This window comes from Notothenia rossii (assembly GCF_949606895.1).
Source record: "Notothenia rossii genome assembly, chromosome: 2".
Taxonomy (NCBI): Eukaryota; Metazoa; Chordata; class Actinopteri; order Perciformes; family Nototheniidae; genus Notothenia; species Notothenia rossii.
Window position 1 is genome coordinate 23,183,061 of NC_136904.1, and position 12,411 is coordinate 23,195,471.

A 12,411-nucleotide genomic window follows, 5' to 3' on the forward strand; every position below is an offset into this window, starting at 1 on the left:
TCCAAAAGGAATACATGGTCAATTATTTAAGCCATGTCGATTAAATTGCCTTCTCTGAATGTAACAGCCATATCAACAAATACTGCTACCATATGGTAAATATGTGGGTCTGATGCATTCAAACTCGGCTGAAAATCTGTTTCCAACGCCTGAAGTAAAAACAAATATTGCCACTTTGAATACCTGAGTTAAATGGCACTTTATTTAATCAATTTTAATTATCTGGAGGTGTAATTAACAATTATTGATCAAATGAATACTATAATTTCTTTGACATCCGTAGTTAATGTTTGTTTTGGTTCATTATTTTTAGCTAACGGTTTAGTTAATCAATCTAAAAGCTTTATAGGCATTCCTTAACTTCCTCTTATTCAACCTTTTAAATTATTGGTACGGCTGATTTAAAGTTAGCTTGAAGAATGTACACTGTATGCTTGATTTTAGTATAGTAGAGTATGTTGGGGAAATATTTTCCTCGGCCCATAACTTTGACCCAGTTCATCAGTTTGTACTGACCAACCTTGGCTGCTGTGCTCTCAGTGTGTTGTCTCCCTGTTCCTGCCTGTTGGCGTCAGCTGATAGAGGTGTTATGGTTTTATCTTGTTATGTAAAATGTAGATTATTCTCTCAGAACCAGCTTAATACATGGGTATGGGGTAGAGATATTCAGAATGGATTTGTTTGTCAACTCGTGGCACAGCACGTCTTGTGAATTCTCCGGCCGAAGCTCCAAATAAACCATCAGTGTTTGCCATCAAAGTTCCTGCTCTCCTTGTGTCTCTCTGAGTCCTGTCTCCATTGCTTCAGAAGTTTCCACCACAGAGTATAGTTGAGTATAGTTTCCCCTTGTGGGATTTATAAATTCTCCTTCTTCTATTGCAATTATAATGCGATAATTCCCTACTGGCATGACTGCCCAGGAAGTCAATAGAGGCCTCCAGCTTGTAGAAGCTCCTGCTGCCATAGAACTGACACAGGCTGCAAAACATGAGCACAGTTCCTCAAATCATCCGACACTGTTGACCCTCTCTGCCCTTACACTACTGTTAGTAGCCTAAGGTTTGCTGACCAGTTGTTGCCGACTGTTCCCAGGGTCAAGCTGCAGAAAGAGGGTAAAAGTGCTCAAAACGTCTGTGACAGTCTCCCCTCGGAAATCAGCCAAGTAAACTCAGTTTCTTAGTATTTAACTCTACAAACATATTTTCACTTATTGTCTTTTTATTTATTTGTTTTGGTTCATTAACATGGATTCTCTTCTAACCCATTCATCATTAATTCATGTTTTTATGCAAATGTTTATTTTTTCATTAGCATATTATGCAAATCCATGCCATTATCACAACATTAAATACACTAAAATGTATAAATATGAACATGAAATGAAATAATTGTCAAAAATAACAAATTTGACAGTAAGCGTACCTGAACAAATTAGATAAGTAATAAATAATAAGAGTCCAAAATGCAGTAGTTCATATACTGTACCTTAAACTTGAGCCTAACCAAAGAGCACTGAAACGATCAGTAGATATTAGTAAATCCACGTATGGGGGACAAAAGGTACAAATGCAGAGACTCAGTTTTGCAGTTATTTAGAAAACGGCATCACGTGGTTTCTCACTCATTGCACCTTCCTCCTACTTGCTTTACCTAGCCTGGAGAAAGCTAAAAGAAATGTCACAATAGTTAGTCTAGCAAAAATCGTTTTAAAAATGAAGGCTGGAAGAAAGAGACACATTACCAACTGAGCAGGAGTAGGGCTGCACTTAAGGTACACTCCCAGCCTTGTGGTAAAGAGCCCCACAATGTAAGTTGAGAGAGGTTTCAATATTGATACCCGAGCTATGTACATGTAATCAAAGTTAGGTGGTCAGTCCAAGAAGGACATCTACTTATGGCGCTTTTCCACTGCAGCACGTAGCACGGTTAAAGCTTTTCCACTAGGGGTAGTTCCGGCACAGGGCTACTTTTTCACCTTTTTTCTGGCCTTCCAAAATCGAGGTTCTTACCGGGCCAACAACCAGGCTGAATATGCTAAACTAAAACTAGTGATGTAAACACTCTCGACTGCTGAATGGTCAGAGAGAATCGCTGGCAAGGGAGCTACAACTACAACAGAATGAACATATTTTACCTTGATTTCATTTTAATACACGTTTCAAAATGATGCCGAAGTAACAACATGCTGATACCGGATAGTAAAAACCATGAATTAATGCTTTGACAAGTCTGCAGACAGACGGCAGGCGGAAAACCTTTTAAAATGCGTGTTGTCTAAATGGACATAGGCTAAGCTAACGCTGTATATGCTCCGTCCACACTCACAACAACGGCCTACAGACATAAATAAACCAGCGGCTGTACTCGCCATGACACAGACAGTCTGTGGTTTGTACTTGTTTAACTTCTGTCTAGTTTCTGAACAGATACCTCAGAGCTGTGAGCTCTGAGGTGCTAACAGCTAACGGATGATGTTTTGATTTTGTGGTTCACAGCAGTTTTACGCATTGTCGCTCCGCCCGCCGAACAGCCGATCGCCCCGCCTACACTGCAGTACTATAGTTACTAAAAAGGTATTAGACTGTAATGGAAACGCAACATAAAGTGAGCATGGCCTACCAAGGCCTAACCATGCCGTGCTAGGTCCTTCAGTGGAAATATGCCATTAGTCTAAAGCTCTGATTATTTGTATAAATGTATGCACTGTGCTACCTGGATCATTGGTTCAGTGAGTTGCTCCTCATCCACTTCCACTATCATCCGACAAATTTCCTGATAAGGCATACGGAAGGATCCCAGGAAGATGGCTACAAAGAAACAATCAAAAGATGAAGCAAATGCTGGGATTCATAAAATATGCATTCACCAGTTATGAACAACATTGTTGCACTTACAGGCAATCGATCATACTTATCAATTATGTGAAACATACAAAGAATAGTGTGAAATATAACAAATAAAAGCTCAAGGTCACATAAAGGACATTAAGTAGTAACTAAAAGAGAAAGTTAAATAAAAAATGCATCATAAACAAGTCAGGGGAGAAAAGTCAAATGATACTGATCATCAAGCAAGGGGTACCACTTGGGACTGAATGGTGAATGTCTTGTCAGGAGAAGTCGTTAGTCGTGCCAGGGGTACCATGAGGAATACTGTCTCAGGGCAGTTCAAAGATGTGTGACTCGGCTAGGTCTCTTATAATGCAGAACCTTTAAGATTAATAGGAACATCTGAAAGTAAAACTGTGGTAAAATGAATATCAGGTCAGAGTTTGAAAGTGTTTTGTATCTGAAGTGTTTTAGACAACAAATGGTCATGCTATAGAGTAGAACCAGAAATAACTCCAATTTCTTTTTTAAAACAGGCCTCTTTTACTATATCAGTATCAATTTTCTGCTTAAAGGTTTATGATACAGTTCTGGTTCTACTCTATTGTTATACTATAGAGTCGAACCAGAACTAACACTACAAAAAACAGGCTTTGTTTACGATCTCATTGTTTATATAATGTAAAGCTTTAAGTACAATTTCAAAAAGTGGACTGACTACAGAAATTAAAAAAAAAGTTACTGGTGACTCAATGTGATGTGTGGGTACCTTTTTTGCAAAACTGTAATTCTAATTCTTCACATGGCAAACTAATGCACTCACATTAATAGTGACCATCAATCAAGAAACACAATTAAAACCACACAAACTCATTCTCAACTCAAAGCTGTTAGACTCTTTACCTCCTATGGTGTAACACATAAAGCGCCTACTCTCCTTTTTTTTTTCTTTCCTCGTTCCCGTTCTATAATTTCCGCTGTGTGATTTATCACTGTTACTGGGCTGATTAGTCTCATTTTGCTTTAATACATGAAACAAAGGTCAAAGCTTCCCTTGATATAAGCCAATGAGGTGGGAAGATATGGGAGTGCTTAAGAGATCAGCTGGATCCTCATTAAAGCTGTGTGCTTTCAAAACGGTCATTTTAAGACCAAACATGGGACGTGCAAAGACGTACAAGCGAGAGAGAGAGAGGGAGAGAAAGGGAGAGAAAGGGAGAGAGATAGAGAGAAAGAGAGAGAGAGAGAGAGAGAGAAAGGGAGAGAGAGAGAGATAGAGAAAGGGAGAGAAAGGGAGAGAAAGGGAGAGAGAAAGGGAGAGAGAGAGAGAGAGAGAGATAGAGAGAAAGAGAGAAAGAGAGAGAGAGAGAGAGAGAGAGAGAGAGAGAAATGGAGAGATAGAGAGAAAGAGAGAGAGAAAGAGAGAGAGAGAGAGAGAGAGAGAGGGAGAGAGGGAGAGAGATAGAGAGAAAGAGAGAGAGAGAGAGAGAGAGAGAGAGAGAGAGAAAGGGAGAGAAAGGGAGAGATAGAGAGAAAGGGAGAGAGAGAGAGAAAGGGAGAGAGAGAGATAGAGAGAAAGAGAGAGAGAGAGAGAGAGAGAAAGGGAGAGATAGAGAGAAAGAGAGAGAGAAAGGGAGAGATAGAGAGAAAGGGAGAGAGAGAGAGAGAGAGAGAGAGAGAGAAAGGGAGAGATAGAGAGAAAGGGAGAGAGAGAGAGAGAGAGAGAGAGAGAGAGAGAGAAAGGGAGAGAAAGGGAGAGATAGAGAGAAAAAAATACATTTTCTTGCTTATGATCAGAATTTAGCAGTTAAGATATTTTTTTCCTCGGGTTTCTTTTTCCTTGATGGGTGCTTAACAAAAAATAATTAATTATAATTAGCTCACTGTTTTTGAAGACATGAGTCAGAGCTACTTGTGGCCAGGTGTTGTCTTGCTTTAATTGCTCTAGCAACATACAAAAGGTGGAACTCATTCCCTTCCAAAATGCTCCACGGGGGTCACTTTACGGCAGGAAAAGAACATCTCATAAGGGCTACAGGAGGCGACTTGTGAGAGATAAAGGGGCAAAGTCTGTTTCAAGGACCTGCGGAGGCTAAAGCAGAATGAATGCCCAGTACACAGTAACATCTAGACACATGGAAGTGTATAAATCCAGTCCATGGGAGGAGGTTTGGGCCTAAGGGAAACAAATACTTACATAGATTTTGTGCAATCTTAGCATCGAGCACCTTGAGCTCTTTAATTCTCTTCTTTATAGATTTCTTATCCTCCAGATCCTCCTCTTCTTTTTTGGCTGACGAGGACAGAAACACTGAATTATTATTAACACACACACACACACACACACACGGTAACATTTACACAAATGCACACACTTACTTTATTGCTGACAGATGTAGGACACAAATATTTAGATATCACGATGAACTTATATATTACTACATGAGGAGGGGGGGAAAGTGACTGTAATGTCCAGATGTGTTTATGTCTTTTTTGCATTGTGATACTGAACTCGTTTTGTGTTGTTGTGATTACATGTATTTCAAAATGAACACAGTCCACCATGACAGAAAGGTTTTCTGTCAGAGAGGCATGGAAAAGGGGATTATGGAAATGTAGTGATCACAGCAGGGACATACTGTATGTAGGTATGGCTGAGCAATGGCAGCTCCATAAACACAGTGCTGCGTATACAATAATCAGGTTAGAGGTCAAGGTAAATCTATTCTGGGTCACATGGAGCCACGTGGGTGGGAATGTGATGGTGCTATTGGTAGATAGGAGAGAAGTTATGAGGTCTGTATTACAAACAACAACAACAACAACAACAACAACAACAACAACAGGGAAACACGATATACAAACTCAAACACACATCAAAAACACAAACCTCTCGAGCCACACTCACAAAGAGGAGTTCATGGTTGGTTTTAATTATTTAAGACACCAGATTAAGAGAACAAAATGTGCATCCCAGGAGTATGCTGGGTAATTGTCTGGTGCTGTAATTATGGTGTGGGGTGCGAGGAGAGATGAGGAGAAGTAAGGAGAGGAGAGGAGAAGAGGGGAGTAGAAAGGGGAAAGAGGAAAGGAGAGGAGTAGAAACAGGAGAGGGCGAGAGAATAGGAGAAGAGGAGAGGATATTTCTACTGATCCACATGGGCCAGGTCTTGTTTCAGGGACCCTGTATCTAATAAAAAATTGAAAAGGTATGCTGGGAGCTCTCGCAGAAAAGAATGTTAGCATGTCCACAAACATGCACACCTACAGTACAGCTGAGCGCACACAGGAACACACAAGCACAGCCACACTCGAGCTATCCTTGGACTTACTTGGCTCCTCAGTTGGAACACTCTCCTCACAGTCTTTGATTGTGTGAGAGGGGAAAACACAGAGGACAGACACGGAGGACAATGGAAAATGCAGTCCATGGAGTGGAGAGAATGAAGAGACAAAAATACATTTTCACAAGAATGCACACTGTCCACTGCAGCGTAAAACACGAAGAGACACAATTAAGAAAAGAAAAAAAAGAACAACTTTAAATAAAAAAGGGCTGAAAGAATAAACAAACTTGAGAAAAATGAAACCCGACATCAAACAATTTATTTGATTAAAAGTGATCTTAGCTAATATGAGAGCTAAAGTGATACATTATGTTGACTAGAGGACAACATGAGATTTGTAATTTTTACTCATCAATAATAGTATGGGTTTTGGATGTTTGGTTCGACAAAACATACAATTTGAATATGTCACCTATGGAAACCATTTTCTTTAGTTTATTTTATAAGTCAAAGACTAGAAACATTCATCTAGAAGGTAATTGTCAGATGAATCCATAATGCCTTTTATTGCTGTTTGGGAGATGCATACATCACAATATTAAAGTTTCCATAGATGTTAGGCTTAATTTTGGCCAAATGCTTATAATAACAATCGACAAGACAGTGGATATAATGCAGCAATAAAGAAATATCTGGGATTTGAATAATTCATTCAATTTAGTCTCCAATACATTGTTTATATTATCAACCAAGGGGAAACATATTTGATCCTTAACATCTATTACCAAAAAAAAACGGGGTTCAAAGGGTTAGAACGACAGATAGAAAACCATTTTAACAACAGGAAAAAATAACAGCAGATTTGTTTAAATATACTTGAAGGACAACCATCAGTTTGCATCATCTTTCAATATTAAAGTAATCCTTCTATTTTATACAGCCTTCCATCTAGTGATGCTCATCAGATGCCATGTTAAATTATATGGCATGAACAACATCAATAAAAATGTAAAGATGGCGGGATTTACCTCAAAAACCAGCATAATAAGTGGAGTATTTATTCTAACGGGAATGTAGTCTTGAATATGATGTTATTGGGTATTAGAAGGCAATATAAGGAGCGGGCCTTCGAAAGCCTCCAGCTTACTGCATTAAGATGTTGTATTGATCCACTCATCATAACTTATAGCTTCACAGAATCTCATGTATTACGCCAACACACAGTGAATCGCTTTCACAGACACACGAAACAGGCAGTAGCAGAGCATTAACTACCCTGTTTCAGTGTATATAAACATACTTGACTGGGACTTATAATCCATGAATCATTCTCACGTATACTGCATCCATCTCAATCGTACGTGAGATAATGATCACACACACACACACACACACACACACACACACACACACACACACACACACACACACACACACACACACACACACACACACCACACACACACACACACACACACACACACACACACACACACACACACACACACACACACACACACACACACACACACACACACACACACACACACACACACACACACACACACACACACACGACACAGCCCCAGGTGTTATCATTTAAATCAGCTAATTAGAATGCCCCCTTCCAACATCACCCCCAATCTCTGTGGCCTTAAAACAGCTCTTCTACAGGGGAGCCTGCTTATTATACATCAGCCAATTGAAATGTCCCACAGGGGGTCAGGGGTCACTGGTTAATCAATCAGAGGCAGAGGCGACGGTTGTAGTTATCAGATTGCAGAAGACCCAGGAAGTGCGAGAGATAAGGATACACTTACGAGTGCAGAGCAGTGGGGTGTCTGTTGCACATCACAGGTCGGACTGAAGACGCAGAGAGGTAAGGAACGTGGCAAAGGTATGGTAAAACGGCAATATATATTTTAGTCTCTAATGGCAAACCCGTTGCTTGAGACTACAAAGTTGTACCAGTTAAGAAATACAAGGCTACGAGGAATAAAAAGATAGGTTACAAAGGAAGCCATTGATAAAGCAGCAGTGAACATCAGATGATAGGATCAGATACCGCCGCGAGGGAAAGCAGGACTCCATCACAAGGCAGGAGAGCAGGGCATTACAGAGAGACACCAACACTGAGGCAACAGACTGAGTTTAAAGGCTTGCTCTGCTCTGCCAGCAGACACGGTGCTAGCTGCCTGCCATCTGAGCACTTTTAAGTTAAGGCCTCTTAATGGAGGCCTGTGATAAATGTCAATTTGATGGCAAGACTGTGTAACAAGTTGGAGTAGAGATAAGGATGAATAATAGAGAGTGAAGGAGTTTCTCAATGTTCTTTACCTAAGTGTAGTATCCTTCAGGGGAAAATGTAGTGTGAATTATTCACCCAGACAAACAAAAACAAAAAAATCAATTCATGTCTTTTCTTGAATTATTTCTAAAATTAAAGAAAGGACATTTGTATTCTCTCCTTGATAAAAAAAGCTGATGTTTAGCTGCAGGGGTCAGACAGGGACTTGACGCTAAAATTCTAAGAGTTATCTTTGCCTCACACTTGTAATAATTATACGGTTTTGATCCAATCTCTGCCACATTATAAAGGCCCTTGACACAAATATGATGCGTAAAATTGCACACACACATTCTTCCCAAAAAGCAGCACTTCCCAAAAGGCCGTGTCAGTGAATTGTGTCGTCAAAGCACTAAAGGGAATGGTGGATGAAATAAAACTGCTGTGAAAGAGCATGACTGATGCTCTACATGACAGGCAGGCCTCAGAGACAAGCAAGTAACACCTCAAATCCACCCCCCCACCCTTCACCCACACACAGGCCAAATCTTCCCCTTCATCTCTCCAGCCCAGTACACCCATACCAGCACTCCATATTATCAGGATGGATTTCTAATCAGTGAAAATGCATTACTTGAACTGCCTTCTGTTTTGCACACACTGACGCACGCAAAATCCCAACACTTATGTCAAATGAAAAAAACGATCACTCGATAACTAATACTAAAATCTAATAACAACAGTAAGAGGCAAGAAACGGACAGTATAGTGAGTGTGTTTATTCGGCCCGTCATTGAATCCAATATTCCAACCAGCGTACTTCCTAGGGAGATATCACTCTTTACCGGCTTTCCTCTTGATAGGACTTCATTATTTATGGTTGTAGTGATACGATCGTCTCCTCTTGAGAAGGCAGACACACGCAAACACAGCGACGGGAGAGTTGGGAGGGCAGAAGTCTCAAAGGGTAATTAAATCCCTGTGTTGTTTCCCATAGCCAATCAGGGCAGCCATGCAGGTAAAGTTTAAATCACTGCTATTAGGTGAGTTTCTGTAGCAGGGATAATATGGGGGTCTCGCAACTCTGTGTGCAAACACCAAACACACATGTATATTATACACACACACACACCATTGCCTCAAGCTAAATCCACTATGAGACATCTGATGCGCAGGAGGGGGGTTGTCTGCAGCAAGTGAACAAATCCACCATTCCGACACATCTGTCAACTCTACAGTCAACAGAGGGGAGACGAACAGTCAGAGCTGCAGCGCGGCTTCACTGTTGACTCGCTGTATGGTTCTGATGCAGCTATGTCCTGGACTTCAGTCAGCCTGATAGGAAGCACAGGAGACATCCAGCAGCTATTGGACTCTACACACCTGCCCTCACCTTTCCCCTCTCTGCCTTATCAATGCGCACTCCACCATCCTGACTAGCACTGACATGACAGCCTGTGTGTTTGCACACGGACCAAGCCCTCCCCCCACCCCGTCCGGAGGTGCGGGTGCCAGTGAGTACGAGACAGAGGGAGATCAGAGTAATGAAGTGCAGAGCTGTGTTGTGAGCTAATCAAAGCGAACCATGCAGGGCCACCTCTCCCTGTGATCCAGACTAGATGACCCAGGGCCATAATTAGTCTGAGACTTTCATTCTGATAGCAGCAAATTAACAGACTTCATTAAGCTTCTCTCTCCTCTCCTCTCCTCTCCTTCTCTATCCCCGCTGTACCAAGATCCTTTTCTAAATCTGAAAGCACTAAATTGCTCCTGCGTGAGCATCAGCGCCTACAACATAGCACTTGATTGCTCTTCACAAAGGAACTAACATACCCTACAGGGAAACACGGAAGTACAAACATTTAAAAAATAAATTTACAAATCTGGATGTAAATTGTTGACGCTGAATCAAAAGATTCATAATTGATTAGGATATTCTGTTAATCAGCTTGTAGAGACTTGAGGGAGTGCATTATACCGCTGCTATTCTCAGTGGAGTAGTGCCCTCTAAAGGCGTCGTGTAGACCTACCCACGGCCTCAAAATATGTGTGCATGAGTGTGTGTGATAAAATGAGCATTTTCTGACTACTCTGTCATATCAGGTATGAGGCATTATTATCTCCATTTCATTTCACTATGTGACAACAGCAGTTCCATCTGAACAGTTGTTAAGCCCACCCTGACATTTCCCAAGTCATTCAATGGATTGATGGCATCCCAAATCATTCGTCTCTCAAGTCATTTGCCATTTTTCTGCCTGTATTGTGGCAAACATATCCGCGCCCATCCCTTCCAACACTTCCCCCACCCTACATACACAAACCTACATGTGTGGATGAAAGATCACCGCGGAAAAATAAAGTCGCGAAAGCAAATATGTTTTTAACGAGCCAGCCCATTACTTTGGTGATATGAGAACATAAAAACACAAATTGGTAATAAATTGAGGTGCTGATGCTTGAGAGACGGAGGCAGTAGAAAAACGAAGAAAACAATGGAGGAAAAAAAAGGAAAGCTGAAAAACCGGTTCACCACACACACAAAAAAAAGGCTGAGAGGATAATCAGTGTGTGTGTGTGTGTGTGTGTGTGTGTGTGTGTGTGTGTGTGTGTGTGTGTGTGTGTGTGTGTGTGTGTGTGTGTGTGTGTGTGTGTGTGTGTGTGTGTGTGTGTGTGTGTGTGTGTGTGTGGGGTACTAACCATAACCCAAAATACTAGGTAGGACATTGTAAAAAGAAAAAAAAGCCATATGTTCACTGTGTAAACTACGTGAGCAGACCTTTCCTTTCAACACCAACACCACAAAGAGACTTTAATGATTATGCATCTGATGAGATCTGTCATAATGGCACAAAAATGTCTCCAGCTCCATAAAAAGTCATTATAGAACTAATTGTGTTTTTCAAAATGCCAAAGCAAACGCATCAAGACAATGGGAGAAAGGAGTAAAGAGGAAAAGAAGACTGATTGTAAGAGAAACACACGGGGTAGAGAGTCCATTTGATGTGAACAGACATATTCCAGTGGAGAGCAGTACTAACTACACAACCGTATGAAATGGACATCCTGCTGCTATCCTCAGATACTTAAAGTGGTGGTTCGATTATATAACTATGAGTCATTTCAGCTGCTGAACACAACAGTGAAAAACAGGACACACTTATACATTACATTTGTATGCCGCTGAGATGATTATGATAATTGGTAAGTTTAAATTGCGAGCTCAAGACAACTTAAAGCATAACTGAGAATGTCGAAAAATGTTGACTGTAAGTTATGTAAATATGACATAATGACTTTATAACCTCATTCAGACATTCAGCTTTTAAACTTCCTACTACCCAGTTGTTTTTTTAATCCTGTCATCCACACCTTCTAGTCCTTGATCTCTTTGTGTTTCCTCCATGGTTGGTGCCCACCGACATCCTTAGCTGCTTTTGTTTCATTGTATTTAAAAGGCCCACCAAATTGTCCACATAGCAGACCACAAAGGCAATTGCTTTTCTAAGAAATACACTGCCTTGCAGAGACCTATTTACCGTCACTATATGGATATGTTAACTGGCTCAAATGTAGAGGTAGTCTGAGGGTTATTGAAGTGAAGACTGACAGACTAAAAGCATGTTATTGAACGATCATGAAACGGTTCTCATTCCCAACTTGTCACAAAGAGACGCTTGGTTTATATGAGTTATGTAACTTGAGATAACTTCATGTTGGGTTTGGGTTTCAAATGACAGGAAACGCAATCTCCTGCGGTGAAAATCCAGAGTTTGCTTGAGTGGTCCATCCTTCCCAGAGCTTCTAATACAGACGCTAAAGGGTGGGGTGTGCTTTGATACGCAGAGGAATGTGACACAATGTTTCTTTTTGACACCCTGGAAATGAGAGCGGGCTGGACTGTATGAAGCGTCACATCAGTTTGAGTCTGACAAGTTAAGACAAGCTATCAGCTCTGACCGTGATTTTTACCTCCGCATGGGAGCCGTCCCTTGATCATGAGCGCTCC

General features: G+C 40.9%; 1 protein-coding gene across 6 annotated transcripts in view; it reads right to left on the bottom strand.

Moving 5' to 3' along the window:
* LOC307028832 (protein diaphanous homolog 3-like) overlaps positions 1–12,411 on the bottom strand; it is a 218,784-nt gene that overhangs the window by 102,466 nt on the left and 103,907 nt on the right. For all 6 annotated transcript variants that reach the window (XM_079664177.1, XM_079664176.1, XM_079664175.1 and 3 more), the window contains 2 exons: positions 5,026–5,121; positions 2,713–2,807 (listed from right to left, as the gene is read on the bottom strand). In XM_079664177.1, the coding sequence (XP_079520303.1) occupies positions 2,713–2,807; positions 5,026–5,121 (191 nt within the window). The remainder of the gene's footprint in view (positions 1–2,712; positions 2,808–5,025; positions 5,122–12,411) is intronic.